At 50.0% G+C, this 18,478-nt stretch overlaps 1 protein-coding gene across 6 annotated transcripts in view; it reads right to left on the bottom strand.

The window, feature by feature from the left end:
- Nucleotides 1–18,478, bottom strand: part of ADISSP (adipose secreted signaling protein) — a 144,635-nt gene that overhangs the window by 36,660 nt on the left and 89,497 nt on the right. For all 6 annotated transcript variants that reach the window (XM_084626484.1, XM_084626480.1, XM_084626479.1 and 3 more), the window contains one exon: nucleotides 15,889–16,027. In XM_084626484.1, the coding sequence (XP_084482610.1) occupies nucleotides 15,889–16,027 (139 nt within the window). The remainder of the gene's footprint in view (nucleotides 1–15,888; nucleotides 16,028–18,478) is intronic.

Here is an 18,478-nt window from a genome sequence, read left to right on the forward strand (position 1 = left end):
AATAGCTGGGCATGACCGACAGCATCCTAAGGGGGCAAACTTTCCAGCCTGTGCCCTTATGGCGCAGGCCATTTGCACGTGGAGGGCTCTGGCTGCGCCTGAGGGACTAGGAAGCTAGCCTGAGGATCAGGGAAGGTTTGTAGTGGCTGTGGGAAATCCAAGCTATTGTGTCAACCCTTGAACCTTTTCCTGGTCCCCTAGCCCAGAATTTCTCAAATGCGCACACCAGGGGCTTTTCATGCAACCATGGCAGCTTCCTGGGCAGTGATGGGGGCGGGGGGGAGGGAAGAAGCATCAGCCCCTCCCTGTTGCTCCTGGATGTGTGGCCCTGAACGGCCTGTGCAGGCAGGTGGGGCACAACGCTGCAGGAGCAAGGTGAGTTCTTCACCTTGTGGGGAGGGGCAGCGGGGCTCCGCCTTCAGCCCTGGGGTGGATGAATCAATCAATCATAGAATATCAGGGTAGGAAGGGACCTCAGGAGGTCATCTAGTCCAACCCCCTGCTCAAAGCAGGACCAATCCCCAATTAAATCATCCCAGCCAGGGCTTTGTCAAGCCTGACCTTAAAAACTTCTAAGGAAGGAGATTCTACCACCTCCCTAGGTAACGCATTCCAGTGTTTCACCATGCTCCCAGTGAAAAAGTTTTTCCTAATATCCAACCTAAACCTCCCCCACTGCAACTTGTTCTATCAGTGTAGTCCCCATTTCCCTCTTGTTTGTCTGTATCATCTCTGTCTGGTTCTGTGATTGTTTCCGTCTGCTGTATAATTAATTTTGCTGGGTGTAAACTAATTAAGGTGGTGGGATATAATTGGTTACATAATCATGTAACAATATGTTAGGATTGGTTAGTTAAATTTCAGGAAAATGATTGGTTAAGGTTAAGCAGAACTCAAGTTTTACTACATAGTCTGCAGTCAATCAGGAAGTGGGGGGTAATGGGTACAGGGAATGGGGGTAGGGAAATTGGAATCATGTTTTGCTAAAGGGGGAAATGGGAACAGGGAATGGGGGTGGGGAAATTGGAATCATGTTTGGCTAAGGGCAGGAATGGGAACAGGGACACAGGTGTAAGGCTCTGTGGTGTCAGAGCTGGGAAGAGGGACACTAAGGTAAGGAAACTGGAATCATGCTTGCTGGAAGTTCACCCCAATAAACATCGAATTGTTTGCACCTTTGGACTTCGGGTATTGTCGCTCTCTGTTCATGCAAGAAAGACCAGGGAAGTAAGTGGGTGAAGGAATAAGCCCCCTAACACTTAGGGCCCCCACTGCCTCCCCCGGCCCTGCATCCATCTCCCCATTGCCCTGGCCTGCACTGCTTCCCCCTGCAACCTGGGGATGCACCGAGAGCTCCTAGGTAGCGGGCGCACTCTTACTCCTAGTGTTGTTGCCAGCTGGTCAATGCAGGAGATAAGCACCGCAGGGAAGAGTTGGGGGTCACTCCCTCCCGGTTCGCACAGACAGGAGACATCACTGGGGAGCACCAGGCTGGGCCGGCCGGAGCGTGGCAGAAGGGGAGTCTTCACCCACTCGTTCCCACACCGGGACTCCCTGTGCTCCAGTATCAGCAATTTAAATGGCTCCTTGGCAACTTCTCATCCGGATGGTGGCTTAAGAAACTCAGACAATACGGGCCCATCCTTTCCCTGCCCATTCACTTGCACAGGGTCACCTCTCAGAGCAAACACCTCCTCTTCCACCGTTCTTACCATCTGGGCCCCATGCACTACAGGGCTGGGCTTACTGAAAAGCAGAGATAGGCTCTGTCCTCCTGCAGTGCAGGGTGGGCTGGGGATGGGGCACTGGACTGGGAGTCTGAGAACCTAGTGTCTCTTCCCGGCTCTGCTACTGATCCGCTCTGCATCCCTTGGCATGCTCCCTTACGACAGCAAAAGATAGGCTGGTAGAGCAAATCTCTTGATTAATTCTTTAACAATTAGCAAACGTGGGGGAGAACAACAAACAGAGCTTTAGGGGTTAGGTCCCATGTCTCGGAAGGACAGAAATTCTACTTACCGGGACTACAACCCGCTACCTTGAAGGATTAATGAGTTGAATACAGATTTCCTTCCCAAATGTCAGCTCTGAAAGCAGCCTCGCTGTAACCAGGTACAACATAACCCTGCCATCAGCCAGGCGCGCAGGGAATGTTCATTAGAGAAATGATTCCAAACAAGCAGTTCAAGAACCAGAGAGACACACAGCTTCCTGTCTAGACACACCCACCAGAACCAAGAGGCAGATTCTCAAGATAATTCAGGTCTGTTGTGCTCAGCTGCTCTACTGCAGAAGCTGCACTTCGCGGACAGTAAAATTACAGCCAAGCCCCGTTAAACTCCCCACTCACCGGATTCCACAGAACCCGTTCCAGTTACTAACTTGCTGGTTTGATCCAATTCGCCTTCAATCCACTGTAGGGCCTGGCGTTTCAATACTGTTGACAGACTCGATCCTGCAAGGGGTTCAGAGCCCTGGCCCCATTCCAGCAAAGCACTTATGCACGGCGTTTGACTAGGAGAACAAGAGCGGGTCCCACTGGCTGCAAGGGAAGCACGTGCCTAAGTGCTTTGCTGGAGCAGGACCAGTGTTCTGAACAGCGGGCAGAACCGAGCCCTAATTTCCTAGACTCATGAAGATCCAGAGATGATGTACTCTCCACACTGCGGGACAGAGTGCAATAAGGAATTGCTCAGGGGCTGCGAAGGAAATGGGAGAAAGGCTCAGATGAGATCTGAGACACAAGAAGGTTTTTTCCTCCAAGGGGCAGATGCTGTGGAGGAGAAGGGTCTTGCCTCAGTGCACAGAACACGTGGCGGGATGGAGATAAAGCCAATGCCAGGTGAGAGGAAGGGAAGAGAAAGGCAAGAATTGTGAAATAAACTGAATGTGTCCAAGGCATGTATCTGACCAACACTACACTAGTATCTGAGCACCTCAGAATCCTTAATGTATTTCTCCTCACAGCACCCTGGTGAGGCAGGGCAGGACGATTGTCCCCATGCTACAGCTGGGGAATGAAAGCAGAGATTAAGTGACTTGCCCAAGGTCACCCAGGAAGCCGGTGGCAGAACCAATGACAAGCCAAGGGAGCTGGCTGAGAACGGGGTGAGTGTGCCCAAAGCGACCATACCCGCCGCCTCAGAAGCAGGACTCATCATTTTCCATTTCATCTGACAGCTGCTCTCACCAGCTGCTCATTCTTAACAGCTTCAGGGAGGACGCACACCGGAGACGGTGACAGATCCAGGAGAGACCGTCACTCTGATGAGCTCGGACTGGCCGATGCTGACCAAGCCAAGAGCCTCAGACCCCGCGAGTGTGGATAAGACTTTGGGCAAGTGCCAAACCTGGGCTCCTCTACTGCTTGAAGCACAAAAATAAAGCAAGGCTCCCGTACCCAAGCTGAAGAATGTAAAATCCCATCTCCTGCTGTGTCCTGCCCACCGCCCCGCAAGAGAGGAATGTTCCCGAGGGCATCGGATCAACTGAAACACCCGAGGGGCTTTAATGGCCGCACCGAGATTGAAAATACATCTCCAAGAGAACGAACACTGGGTCCGACGCAGTGGCGCTGGTGGGAGCCTGCCTAGTCCCATCCCAGCCTGGGGAGTGAACTCCCACGGGGGCAACAAACCATCACAAACCTCCCTGTTCTGTGCCGAGGGCCGGGTGCACTTCTCCAGCCTCCTCTGACATTGATACAGCGCAACACAGGTGCAGTAAACATGGTCCACAAACCCTCTCGAGACAAACCTCTCCACTGCACACACAGCTGTCCCCTGGGGAGCTGATGAGAGAGAAAAAACCGCCCGGGATCGATACGATCCCCATCGCCGAATGCACGGCTGGAAGGCGCTCGGATAATACTGGTGAGGGCAGGGCAGGAACCTGCCCAGGAAGAGCAGCCAGAGGTAACTTCCGGCCCATGTCTCATCCACCCCACGCTGCTACTGCTGAAGGCTGTGTTACTGCAAGTGACCCTGTACAGTCCAAGTTAACTTGGCTGTGTGCACCAGTGGAGAAGGCATCGGGCTGGGAACCAAGAGGCTGGAGTTCTGGGTCAGAGCTGGGAATGGAAGTGCTGCGTTTCCAGCCAATGCCCATGCCTCAGTTTCCCCATCTGTAAAATGGAGCTCGCAATGACCTACCTTGGTAAGCACCTTCAAGATCGATGGACCAAAAGGGGCTTTACAGGGGTACAGCACTGCTATTAGAGTGAACAAATCGGATTGTGAATGGGAATTCCAGGAGGGCTTCATGCTGCTCATTCAAAGCAAGAGAGGAAGGAATTTACTAACTTCCAGTTCTGCGGATCTCAACAGAAGACTGACGTGACCCCTCGCAGGTTTCAGTCTGACCCATGGCCACCTAGTCAACATCAACTAAAGTAAATGCGCATATTTATGCGTGCGCACACCCCCGCAGAGTTTTGAGCTGAACAAACTGCCTTTAGATGTATAAACCCCTCTGACCTATCAAAACCCATACGATTTACCAATTAACTGTAGAGACACCCAATCCTCCAGCCTGTATGTGCCTGCAGGGGTCAGCTGCTCACTCTCTGCAGCATACGCAAGCCCCAGGCTGCTTTTTAATGATCCCCCTTCCCCCCATGGCTGATCTAAAATTCTCTTAGAAAACCAGTGGCTGCATGACAGACCTCTGAAACAAAAGGGCTCCTTAAACCCTGCTTGCAGGTGATAAAACCAGAGTGCACCGAGCATCACTGCAGAGAGTTTAAAACAGAAGGAGCAACCATCCCAAAACGTGGTTTGGGGTTTTGTTTCCAGGCATTTTGTGAGCCCTCCTTCTCTATGGGGATGGGATGGAGCTGAGCAGAACTTCCTAAGCTTCTGGGCATCACAGACAATGCCTTTGTCCATGGTACCCTCCCCGGATGGCTCCCACAAGGCCTGGGGGTTGGGTGCGAGAGTGGATTGTGTGTTGTGGATTGTGTGTGTGCCCCTTCAGAGGGGCAAGTCTTTATGCATCACCAGGACAATCTACCAGAATGGCCAGTGCGGCATCTGTGCCATGCCCAGGTCTGCCCAGGCTCAAGGAACTGAGGCAGCCAGACACTCCGTGTCTCTCTAATCTGAACCCAAGGGGCAGGTTGGATACTGGGTGGAAGTCAGCCAGGTGGTCAGGGCCAGGCATGCAATGGGCTGGCTGCAGGAGTCCCTGGGCCAAGTTCCCTGGTCTGTGCTATGCTGGAGGTTGGACTGGATGGTCAGAACGGTCCCTTCTGCCCCTGCAAGTGATGAGCACACAGCCACTTCCAAAGGGGGGCAGGCAAGGACCTCCACACTAACAGACCCAATACCCTCCCCCACTCCCACCAGCCAAGCAGGACCATGGGCCCAAGGCTGGGTTGTGGCAGGGAGCATTCCCATCACTCCCTGTACATCAGCCTAGCCTCAAAGTAGAAGGCCCAGAGTTTGCACCATCCCAGGAGCGCTCTGCAGTTCCAGGCACACCCAGCGCTGGGCTACTCCACTCTGCCCACCCGACCGAGGAACCCGCACAGCCCTCGCACCAGGAAAGAGTTCTGAGCCACAGACAGAAGAGTCCACAACTCCAAACACACCTCCCGACTGGGACTCGACAGACTTGAGTGGGGAGGCAGCGATTCGTCCCTCTGCGCTTCCAGCACAACCACAGGACAGGAGCCCATCAGATCCCTCCAGCCAGCACTCCCAGCTTTTTCCCCTCACAGGCCATCCGCAGACAATGGTGTCCAGTGATAGAGGCAGGAGAGGGGCCACTCGCGACTGAGCGGGCTGCCGGTGGAATGACCAATGCCATCGGAGCCCCTCTGGGGTGGCTCTGCTCCCGCTGCGCTTTGAGAGCAAGTCGCCACACCGAGGGCCCTCATCCCAGCTGGAGGGGTGCCCCTGAGCCTCAAACCGCAGAAGATAACAAGCAACCCTGGGCACGGGCAACTCTTCCCAGCTGCCCCACCTGCTAGGCCAAGTTACCAAGAGCTCCACCATCTGCTCTGAGAGGCAGCTGCTGCCGACAGCACGAGCGGGCAGAGCGTGGGGGGCGAGCAAAGCAGGATGGAGGCGCAAGGCCGCTGCACCCTGGGACTGCAATGGGCACTGCAGAGCACAGGGGGGAGATGTGTGAATGTAAAATCCTTCCCCTGGTGGGAGCAGGGCTGTCCTGGCTTGGTCGGGGAAGAGGATTTCATTTTACAGGCACAGAACTTAACTCTGCAGGACAGTTCTTCACATGGGTTTGTACGGTTCCCCCACTCCATTCACTGAGCAGCACATCTACAAATGGAACTGAGAGCCCCAACCAAAGCCCATGGGATTCTTTGGGTCTGAGGGTGCTGGATCAGGCCCCAGGTGCACAGATTTCAGGACAGAAGATGGGGAAGGGCGCAGTTCCCTCAGCAGACTGGGACAGAGAAAGCAAAGAACAGATCTGAATGATAAGAAGTTCAATGGATGCAGCCCACTGTGTCGGCGGACAGTTGGGAATTTATTTCTTTGTGTTATCTCTGGCGCTCAGGCACCTCACACAATGGCACAGACTTACCTTTGACTGAGGTCCAACCACAACTGTAAACCTCGCATGCCCTGTGGAGCGTGGCGCATATCATTGCTTGTCACTATAGAGAGGTGTTGGAACAAATGTATTACAGCGATTGCACAATATCAGCTGGATGTTCTCTTTGCCATCAAACATGCAAGTGACTGGCTTCTCCTGACGTGTTCTACCGCTGCAGACCACGGACAGCGATAGAGTACAAAACATTTGTTTAAAAAGAAAAATCACATTTTAGTATTTAAGCTGCATGTTTTCCTTTTTCCTCCGACACTAGGAAAACCAGCAATGGATTTGAGAGAGGAGAGAACAGAAATCTACTTTCCTTTGCTCCCACAAAGTGGCTTGTTTTTTAAATCAGAGCCTCAATGTTACAAACAGGCAAAGAGCTACTTTATATATATCTATATATAGGTTAGGCATGACACTCAGAGAGGAAAGTTTTCCAGTGCACAAGGTGGGGGATAGACACACAGCTCCCACTGAAAGGCAGGATGGGGACACAACTCGGAGTTAACCTCCCCAGTAGGGTATCAATCATGTCCCACCAGAAGCATGCCGGCACCCAGTGCATCCACTGAACGGACTCTTTGGGAAGCCACTTGGCCATCTCAAAAGGTCAGGGCTGCTAACAGGCAGTGTCTTGTGGAACAGCCTAGCGGAGGATGGAAAATCTTGTGGGGCGCATGTGACCAGCAGGTGGTCCTGGCTCACAGCCCATATCCATCTGATAAAGGGCGGCGAGGGTGCCGGTGCATCCAGGTCAGAGGACAGCATCTGTACCAGGCCAGTCTGTTGGATCAATGGGAGCTGCAAGGAAACATTCAAAGGGCTTCTGATCCATTTACAAGAAACCAAGTGTTCTGGGACTAGGAGGAATCCCTAGCGAAATGCAGCTGCTTTAATTAGAGTCCCAGCAGTCTCAGAGCCTCGCTCTGGGGTCACAGATCTCCCTGCCAAGGCAGAACTTGGGCCAGCTCCATCTGGCTTGCCGCTCCCAGAAGCAGCTGAATTATGCTGAGGGCTTGGCATGGGGGCAGCCTGCAGCCCTGCTATTGAGATCCCACAGATGACTTCTTTGCAAGGGTGTCACAGGCCAGAGGAGAGGTGATGGCTCTGACAGATACCATGTTTCCACGTGAGAGTCACAAGCTGGGCTGCCCTTCAGAGCAGCGTCCCAAGAACAAATGTCAAATGCTGTAGGGTGATGTAGCATTCAAAAGGTATCATGGACCCACAGGATATGCCACCTGGATAAAATTACACTCGGCTCCTTCCTGGTGCTAATCTCCTTGGGTAGGTTACATCATCAAGGGAGCAACGCTAGAGTTAGGTTTGAGGCAGCCCTTTCCTTATTTGTTTTGCAGAGGCCCCAGCTCAGATCGGGGCCCCAGCGTGCCAGCTGCTGCACAGATACATAATGCGAGACAGTCCCTGCCACAAAGAGCTTACAGTCTGAATGGACCAAACACGCACAAGGTGGGAGGGGAAACTGAGGCACAGAGAGACCACCCCACCCCCCAAGAGCACACAGCTGGTCTGTGGCAGGGCTGGAAACAGAACCCAGGTCTCCCAGTCCAGTGCTCTACCCAATGGAGCTCCACAGCATTTCAGGCACCTATAATCTTAAACGAGATGAATTTAAGAATGGGGAAAAAATTAATGAACCATCAAGTCTCGCAGGCGCCGAGACCTGGGAAGCTCTGACTGGTTCTCCCAGAGGGAAAAGGTGGAAACCCCACCACCTGGGACAGTTGGAACTGGCCTCCAAGATAACAAGCAATCAAAAGTGCAGTGGGGAGCCTGGCTGAGAAACACAAAACCACCTCAGGCAAGCAGGGTTTTTTCCACCCTAGATCCCAGACCACGAAGCCTCATTAAGGGGTCACACAGCAAGCGCTTCTATCTTGGTTCAGGGTGAATGCTGCCCAACTCCCTCCTCGGCCAGCCAGCTCGACAGCTTGTTCTGTGAATCTGACTCCGTGCATTGCTCTAGGGCCCTCATGATACCACGCAGACTCCAACAGGATGCTCAGCTAGTCAGGGGCTTTTATGGTCCTGTCACCTCAGTCTGAGCAGCCAAGTGTCCCAGAAGATCAGCCCCACAAGTGAGCACCGAGCTGGGAAAGAAATGGCTGATGAGAAAGTCCAGAGGAGCCTATGGTGCTAATTTGAGTGACTACCCCTGGACAATTGGCCATCACGGGCTTTGACTGCAGGTGGTTTCAGTGTGCTCCCGTATTGAAATCGCTGAGGACACGGTAAAAGGCAGTTTCCAGCAGAGCCCATTGCCCCAATCTGGCCCCAGATGTCCTACTCAGCATGCATCAAGGGGAAATGCATCAAGGGGAAAGCCCAACGAAGCCCGGTGCAGCAGTCCTGGTGGTGAAGTGGGTCAGAGCCGGAGCAGACACTGTTTTTCTCACCTCTGTCGCTTTGACCCACTAACATTTGCTTTCTGATTTCTGCTCTCACTTCTCTGGCTATGCCATTGGGGCAGGTCAATGAACGATGCCCCCCACAGCAGCCACAGCACCAAAAACCCCTCCGCCTCTCTCCTTGAGGGGTGCCTCCTGCCCCAACACTGGGTGGCACTGGCAGTGAATTTATAAGCAATTTGTGACCCCACCAACTCATTTCACACAAACTAAGTGAGCCAGGGAATAACCCCCAGTCCCTGCTGACTGGATCTGAATTGGAGATTTACCAGCTAAGAGACACATAGAATCATAGAATATCAGGGTTGGAAGGGACCCCAGAAGGTCATCTAGTCCAACCCCCTGCTTGAAGCAGGACCAATTCCCAGTTAAATCATCCCAGCCAGGGCTTTGTCAAGCCTGACCTTAAAAACCTCTAAGGAAGGAGATTCTACCACCTCCCTAGGTAACGCATTCCAGTGTTTCACCACCCTCTTAGTGAAAAAGTTTTTCCTAATATCCAATCTAAACCTCCCCCACTGCAACTTGAGACCATTACTCCTCGTTCTGTCATCTGCTACCATTGAGAACAGTCTAGAGCCATCCTCTTTGGAACCCCCTTTCAGGTAGTTGAAAGCAGCTATCAAATCCCCCCTCATTCCTCTCTTCTGCAGGCTAAACAATCCCAGCTCCCTCAGCCTCTCCTTATAAGTCATGTGTTCCAGACCCCTAATCATTTTTGTTGCCCTTCGCTGGACTCTCTCCAATTTATCCACATCCTTCTTGTAGTGTGGGGCCCAAAACTGGACACAGTACTCCAGATGAGGCCTCACCAATGTCGAATAGAGGGGAACGATCACGTCCCTCGATCTGCTCGTTATGCCCCTACTTATACATCCCAAAATGCCATTGGCCTTCTTGGCAACAAGGGCACACTGCTGACTCATATCCAGCTTCTCGTCCACTGTCACCCCTAGGTCCTTTTCCGCAGAACTGCTGCCTAGCCATTCGGTCCCTAGTCTATAGCTGTGCATTGGGTTCTTCCGTCCTAAGTGCAGGACCCTGCACTTATCCTTATTGAACCTCATCAGATTTCTTTTGGCCCAATCCTCCAATTTGTCTAGGTCCTTCTGTATCCTATCCCTCCCCTCCAGCGTTTCTACCACTCCTCCCAGTTTAGTATCATCCGCAAATTTGCTGAGAGTGCAATCCACACCATCCTCCAGATCATTTATGAAGATATTGAACAAAACCGGACCCAGGACCGACCCTTGGGGCACTCCACTTGATACCGACTGCCAACTAGACATGCCATTCCCTACGCCATTACTTGACTCCTGCACTGTGGGGATAAAGGAAAAACATGTACGCGGATCACCAGATGGGCTCACCTGGTGCGTCTAACCTCTGGCACAGAAATGCTATGGTGAGGAATGCTACACCCCGGAGTACTTGGTCAAGTGCTTTGAGATCCATGATACAGAAGGGCTATCGGTTCAAAGAATTAGTAGGATCCCATGCAAGTATCTGGAAGTACATGGGTAGGAAACTATCCAGTACAGGCAGGGAGATGAATTGGATGATCCTAGGACAGTCTCTTCCAGCTCTGAGTGTTGAAATGCTTTGGTGTGTCAGAGAACCTGCCCACAAAGCTGCCAGAGTGGGGCGGAATTCGGCTCTGTCTCTCAGAGTCATTCAGCCAGAAACAAGTGCAGGTGAGAAGAGGTTGGGACAAGAGGTGGGGCAGGAAAGGACACACCAAAGCAGAACAGGGGGGCAGCAGAATGTCCCAGCTGGAGTCCCCAGTCCAGGGGACGATCAGGCCAACCTCACGGGCGTGCTTTCATGGACAGATCACACAGATGGCCAGAATGGAGCCGAGAACAGATGCAAGTGACCTCCCACCCTCTCCATGGACCCAGGCCAGGTCTCCCCTGCTCAGCGGGTGCACAGCTGCTGCATGGGGAAGGGAGCTCAGCCTCCTCCCCCAGTTGTTAAAGGGGTAGCACAGGGCGAGGGAGGGGGCTGTGTTATTGCACGGTCTCCCCTCCATCTGCCTGGGGAGTGTGAAAAGGTCATTGGCACAACAGGTCCCCTTGCCAGCAATTGCTACAGTGTGGCACGTACACACACACATACATAGAGCCAGAGAGCACGCGACTAAGCTTCTGCATGGTGTGGATGGAGCCCTGAACTTCACCTCTAGGGAGGGGCAGGACTGGACAGCTCCACGACCAACCCCGATCATTCAAGCAGTGCACCCCAAATGCAGAACCCACACAAGATGACCCCACAAAATCTGACGGGTCCGTGTAATGGACTGGCAAGGTTCCTCCCACACAATTAGCTGCTGAGGAATCTGCTAGGAAAGGGTTAAGTGGCTCAGAAGCAGATGGGAGAGGCTCTCTGGGGAGAGCAGATTGAGGGTGTGGGCTGAGCACTGAGAAGGGAGGAACCCTGGGAGGCAGCTTAGCCTGAGGCAAAGGTTTGAGCTGCCGATTGTTACCTTACTGGGGATGAATTTGGACTGTCACAGCTAAGAAAGGCAGAGAAGGGATGACTCACCAGGAATTTAAAATCACTTTGGGAAACTAGAAATTAATGCCATCTATATCAGCCCCAGAAAGTTTTAGGGGTGGGAGTGCTGGGTTGCAGGCATTCCAGTCCAGTCTTATCAGCTCCCAGCACATGCAGCAGGGCCCAAAACACGGTCAAAGTCCAGAACAGAAGAGAGAGATTTCACTGCAAAATAAATAGTCAAACCTCCTTGTACCTTCTGTTTACAGTCCCCTTCCCAATCCATCTCCCATCCCGGGGGCATCCATTACTGAGGAGACTGCTGTAAAGTAGCCATGGCACAAACTGTGACCTGCTTTTTACATTGTTAGAATCCAGTGGAAACACCGGGATTCTTTCTGCAGCTAATTAAAATCCAGGACAATCACCCCAAATGAAAGATGTTATAGCCAGGGTTAATGACCATGTCCCAGTTCATTCTGCAGCTGCAGAAGCAGAAAGAATCTAGAAACTGGAAACTAAATTCCCTGGGGCAGGGATTGTGTCTTGTCATGTGCATGCCCAGCACCCTGCCCAAGGGGGCCCTAGTCCTGACAGGGGAGCTTTCAGCATCACCACAACAGAGATAACCAGTTATTACTCCACTAACAAATCTTATTCCCAGAACTGTGCAGATGCCATTAACAAGCTACGGAACTCATTGCTGCAGGATGCAAGCGGCAAACAGCTCAGGGTTAGATTGTGTCTTGGACATTGTACCCATGCAAGGGAGGTAGAGGGAGAAAGAACACCCCGCCCCCATATCCTTTATGGGAGACCTGGCTCTTGGGTCCAGGCATGGAAGAGTAAGTATTTACTCACTTCCTAAAGCAGATGGGCCAGGAGGAGACAGGAGCTCTCACTCACTGGCCAAAGTGGCTGAGCCAATCAGGGGAGTGAATGCGGGGTTACTAATTTACTGCTGGTATAGGACAGGAGCAAATAACTACCCATCTACTTACAAGCAGGGATGGAACAATGCAGAGGGGTGTCAGTGAGCCACCCTGCCTCCTTGGGCAGTGCAATTTACACCCCACCCTTTGCTCCAGATCTGTGCCCAAACTCACATCCTGTCCCTTAGTAAATTTCCAGAAGGCAAGGCGTCTGTGGTTAAAAAACCCAGCAGCTAAATGCACTAGCTGAAATGAGATCTTGTACTTACTGGACATTTATACACACGTGGGAGGAAAACAAGATCTGTTTGGAAACAGTCCAGCCACTGTCACATATCCCATCACATCGGTGCAGAGAAGAGAAACGCTGCCAGGGGAGCCCCAAACGCTGCAGTAACCCAGCAGCAGGGCCCGGCAGAGGTGGAGGTTTCAGGCAGGCAGCCACACATCCAAGGAGATAACCCCTTCCCTCTTTAACCCCTAGATTGATTGTCTGTCTCGGTGACATTCGGAGGGAGACGGAGGGATATTCAGTGCCACATGCAGAACTATTCTATGGCTAGCTAAAGCAGATTGTTTGACTGGCACCAATTGGCACTGGGTTTGCTTTCTAGAGACAGAAAGCAGCGTTCTGCATTGGAAAGTGTATGAAATCTAGCACCACTTCGCTCCGCCAGAGCTGGCAGTCTTTGGCACCCACCATGCATCCGCTTCAGGATTAAGCCAACATGGCTATTAGAGATCAGGATGAGACCTAACGCAAGAGGCCGATTATCCCACAGCTGCTGCTGCTGGGTTCTTGCACCCACCTCGGCAGCATCTGGTGCTGGTCGCTGTCCGAGATACTGGGCTAGATGGACCTTTGCCAGACTGGAGCAGACCTGTTTCCAGGTTCCTACAAATCAGCTTCTTCCTCAAACACCTGCCCAGTTCCTCCCAGAATATCCCTTATGTAGGGGGTAAGCTCTCTCCCTCCCTCCCTCCCAAAAAAGAAATCCGTAAAACCACCACCTTATCCTCCCTGCAAAAATCCCTCCTTAAGATTCACCTCTGCCATGCTGAGGAACAAACCCCGCCAAATGGCCACACTATGCAGGCCATGAGCTGTGGTTACTGGTTACTGTGCAGTTTGTTGAACTGTTGTCTTGTCTTCCACCCTCTCTTTGTATCATCCCCCTGCTGCAGGTAGTCATAATGCAAGACTGAGCTCTTTGGTGCAAGAGTTGTCCTTTCCCTCCATGGCTGTGCAGCTGGGGCCCCTGACTGCAGCCTCTAGGGGCTAACGGAATACAGACTAATTAATAATAGTCACCATAGTTTTCAGCCTCCTCCTGATTTGCAGTGGCAAAGACAAAGCGGTGCGTAAAGTCTCACAGGCACCAACAGAATGAGTTTCCTGATCACCACTTGTGGAATGAGATTAGAAGGTTAAAATCAGCAATGGAATTGGAGGAGAAATGCCTTTTCTACAGGCAGAAACACACTCCCACATCAGGTGACTGACACAAGAGACTCAAGGACACTCACTATTATTGCACGTTGATGTGTGGGCAGCGTGCAATAAGTCAGCACACAGGGAGGAGCGCCTACTGCTTACCGTGACTTAGTGCAGAGAGCAACATGCTGTCATTGTTTGGAAGAACTTGATACTTACGAAGGACACCCACAAAAGATTGTGTTTGTCTTGTGCATATGGCCCAACCCTCCAGAATTTTTGTTGCAGTTGGGAACAAATTAATGCTAGAATCAGGCTTCACTTCAAAGAGACAATGTGCGTCAACCCACAATGGCAGATACTTGCATAGGTTCAACACAATGGGTTTCAACTGCTAATGATACAGAACACGGGTGACATCTAGTTATCGGGCTACAGTGAGTTCCAAATATCTTCTCTCACTACATTAAAAGTATTTTTAGTTCAAAACAACAAAAGGGACAGGAGGGTGAAGAGGGTCAGATTCTGATCTCGGTGTAAATCTGCCCACATTGGGACTTGCTCCAAAGTTACACCTGGGCCCCCAAGATCAGAACTGGCCCAAAAATCTTGAAAACAGAATGTATTCCTTTCGTGGTAAGAACACAGATAACCCTGTGTAGTGTTTTCTTATTCAATTGTGTTCCTCAAATACTATAAACCCCAAACAAGCATAACACACTAACCAAGTGTGTCATGTCCCCTTCTAGTGGCTAGTCCAATAGAGGATAACTACTGACTGTTTCTGTCAGCTGATAGAGTTACTCCTTTAGTTCAAGTGATGGGGCGACCAGAATTACACACAGTATTCAAGGTGTAAGTACCGTGGACTTATATCGAGGCATTATGATATTTTCTATCTTATTACCTATCCCTTTCCCAACGATGCCAACAGTCTGTTCACCTTTTTGACTGCCGCTGAACTTTGAGCAGATGTTTCCAGAGAACTATGACTCCACAATGACTCCAAGGTCTCTTTCTGGAGTGGCAACAGCTAATTTAGACCCCACCATTTTGTATGTATAGTAGGGATTTCTTTTTTTTCCAGTGTGCATTACTTTACATTTATCAACATTGAATTTAATCTGCCATTTTGTTTCACCGTCACCTAGTTTTGCCAGATCCCTGTGTAACTCTTTGCCATCAGCTTTGGACTTAATGGTCTTGAGTAATTTTGTATCATCTGTAAATTTTGCCACCTTACTGTTTACCCCCTTTTCCAGATCGTTTATGAATATGTTGAATAGGACTGGTCCCAGAACAGACCCCTGGGGGACACCACTATTTACCTCCCTCCATTCTGAAAACTGACCATTTATTTCTACCCTTTGGTTTTCTTTCAACCACTTACCGATCCATGAGAGAACCTTCCCTCTTCTCCCAGGCCTGCTTACTTTGCTTAAGAGCCTTTGGTGAGGGACCTAGGCAAAGGCTTTCTGTAATCCAAGTACTGTAGATCACCCTTGTCCACATGTTGGTCAACACCTTCGAAGGAATTCTACCACTCGTCCTGGTTTCCGTAGCTGCTGCTAGGCTCTGGCCACCTGAAGAAGCTGCTGCCCAGCTGGGAGGATGAAATCGTCCACCGGCTGGCTGAGCGCGTGCCCTCCCCTAATGCCTTCCTACATCTGGCACATCACATGCTGATATCCCGTCATTCTACGAAGTCATTGTGCTGCCCCACCCCCTTCCTCTCAAGCCCTCGAGTCAGCCCACACCGAGAGTCCTCACCTAGAGTCCAAGCCACAGTGAAGGAGAGGGAGGGCAGATGCTTTTTTCTCTTCCACCCCACACATACACGCCTCTGGCACCCCAATACCCACCCAATCAGGAGCAACTAACAGTCACCAGGAATGCGGGGGGCATTAAGGAAAGAAAGGAGTTCAGGGTACCTGCGGATCACAGGGTCTATACAAATAAAACTACCTTCAAGTAAACACATTTGTCCTTCTGAACTTCAGTAGGCAGGCGCCGGAGGGGCAGGTCTTACCTTCAGCCACTGGTGTGATGCTGATGACTTTAAGGTTAAGGTTTGGAAGCGGAATGGCACAGACGTCCTTCCCCAGCCTTTGAATGGGAGGCAGAAGAAACGTGATTTCGTATTTGTGCAGTATCTTCAGAAACCCTACCTGGAAGGGGGGAAAGACACGCAGGTTACAGGGTCACCTTTGCCATCGCACTGAACACTTTGCAGCAACAACACCGACCACAGAATTAAAATAACAAGGTGCCAGCGAGACAGGAACCGAATCCACAGGAACCAAAACCTAGTTTGAGGGGCAGGCTGGTCATTGCAGTTCTTTGCGTTACCGTAGTCAACTGAGATCAGGGCCTCCTTGCGCCAGGCACTGTACAAACACCTAGTGAGAGACAGTCCCAACCCTGGAGAGTTTATAAATCTAGAGGAGAAGGGAAGGATTATTACTACCATCACACAGAGGGGAAACTGAAGCACACAGTCTCACGGAGCACAGTAGGAAATAGAAGTCAGATCTGCATACACCCAGTCCAGTGCCTTAACCATGACACCACCCGAAATAAATGGTTAGAAGGAGGAACTGGGGAGCCAGAAGCTCTGAGTTTTCATCCCGATTCTTCCACCAACTCAGTGTGGCCTTTGTTGCTCCATGCCTCGGTTTCCCCACCTGGAAACTGGAGATGGACGGCTTCACAAATGTGGGCGCAATGCTTTGAGGGTGTCTGACGAACGGCACTGTACAAGGGCAAAGCGTCGCTCGGGGCTTGGGTTGGAGGCCAAAGAAAGAGAATGAGCATAGGGCACGTGCTTCTCTTTCGTATCCCAGATCGTTGCCGATGGGCCACAAAGAAGAGGCAGCTCTCATTGCTGCTCACCAGGTAGAGAGTCTACTGGGGGTGCAGAGAAAGTCCCCAGGCTGATCTGCTGCTGGGGTGCATTCTTCAGATATCAGGATAATCTTCTACTGATGTTCCCTGGCTGGGGTGGGGGCGCTGCATGGCACAGCTGGGAGAGGGAATGGGGAGGGGTGTGATACAGCAAGGTGCAGGAGACCTGGAGGACATGAAAACCATGGTTCCACTACTAGGCAAGTCACAGCAGCAAGGCCCTGATCCAACCCCCTCTGCCCTAAGCACCCTAAGTCAGTGATGGCACCTAAAGCAGGGAAGGAGGGCAGAGCTGATCAAAAAGATTTTTTTGTTTGATAAAATGGAATTTTTCATGAAAAAAATTCTGGTCCGGTCAAAAAAAAGTTTCATGTTTTTGCCAAAAAACCCTAAAAAACACAAAGTGTTTTGGGATTTGCACAACCAAAAATAAAAAATTTTCTATTTTAAACTGTAAATTTTGGGTTGTTTTTGGTGTTAAAAAACCAAGAACAGAAATCAATTGGTTCTTTCTTAAATAAAAAAAATATTTTTTTTAAATAGGGTTTTTTATTTAAATGAAATACTGGTTAATTTTTAAAAAAATAAATTTATTTAAAATTAAATTTGAAATTCAAAACCTATGTTAACGCCTAAACTTATAATAAGCTATCATTTAATTTAAACACACACAAAAAATATTCATCAGTACGTTTGCTGCCAAGTGTTAAGAAAGTCAAACCACTGAACTGGTGGAAGTAACTGGCCAAGACCCAGAACCACAGTTTGCTGAAGTGCTAAACAAGCTTTTGAAAGCAGGAGTCTCTTCTGGGGGTACAGAAAAAATATTTTCTTCACTTCAGCTTGTTCACCCAGTTTAGTTCAATGATTAGTTCTTACAAAGTTAAGAAACCAGTTCGGAGTTGAAAAAGCAGAAAAGTTTGTTTTCCCCTTCCAATCTATGAACCAAAAACAAGGTGTTAGAGGATGAGATCTACTAGTTCTAAAATCATGAAGGACATAACTGAAAACAATCAATTCAATATACTACTCCTACAGATAATACTTCCTATGTTTAATAAATCAATTTATTTTAAATGCAAACCATGTTTTGATCATTTTTTTTGCTTATGGTACCAACTCATTTAAGGTAATTTAATTTAAAAAAATTAAATGCTGTTTTTGTGCATTTTAAATTCAATTTGAATGTCAATCCAAATAGAGCCTGAACCAATCACAATCAAATTAATCATCTAGTAAATAAGAATGGCATCACTCACCATTTCCTAACAGAATAAAATATTAAAAATTAAGAATCTGAATAAATGTAAGTCAAGCTAAATAACTGCTTATATAAGCAATACATATAGTGTCGCCTCCTGGTTAGCAAAAGGAAACACCAATTTTAGTGTAAAGGTTCCATTTAGTTGCAAATCAACATGTTTTAATGGCTACCAACCAATGAAAAAAATCAACCTTTCTTTAGGAAAATAACAGAAAAGGAAAAACATAGAAGCATAGGGTTAGAAGGGACCGCAAGTGTCATCTAATCAAACCCCCTGCCAAGATGCAGGATTTGTTGTACCTGACCCATCCCAGACAGACGGCTCCAGCCTCCTTTTGAAAACCTCCAGTGAAGGAGCTTCCACAACTTCCGTAGGCATCTGTTCTATTGTCCTACTGCTCTTACAGTTGGGAAGTTTGTCCTGAGATTTAATGTCAATCTGCTATGCTGT

Source organism: Lepidochelys olivacea (assembly GCF_965140295.1).
Source record: "Lepidochelys olivacea isolate rLepOli2 genome assembly, chromosome: 4".
Classification (NCBI taxonomy): domain Eukaryota; kingdom Metazoa; phylum Chordata; order Testudines; family Cheloniidae; genus Lepidochelys; species Lepidochelys olivacea.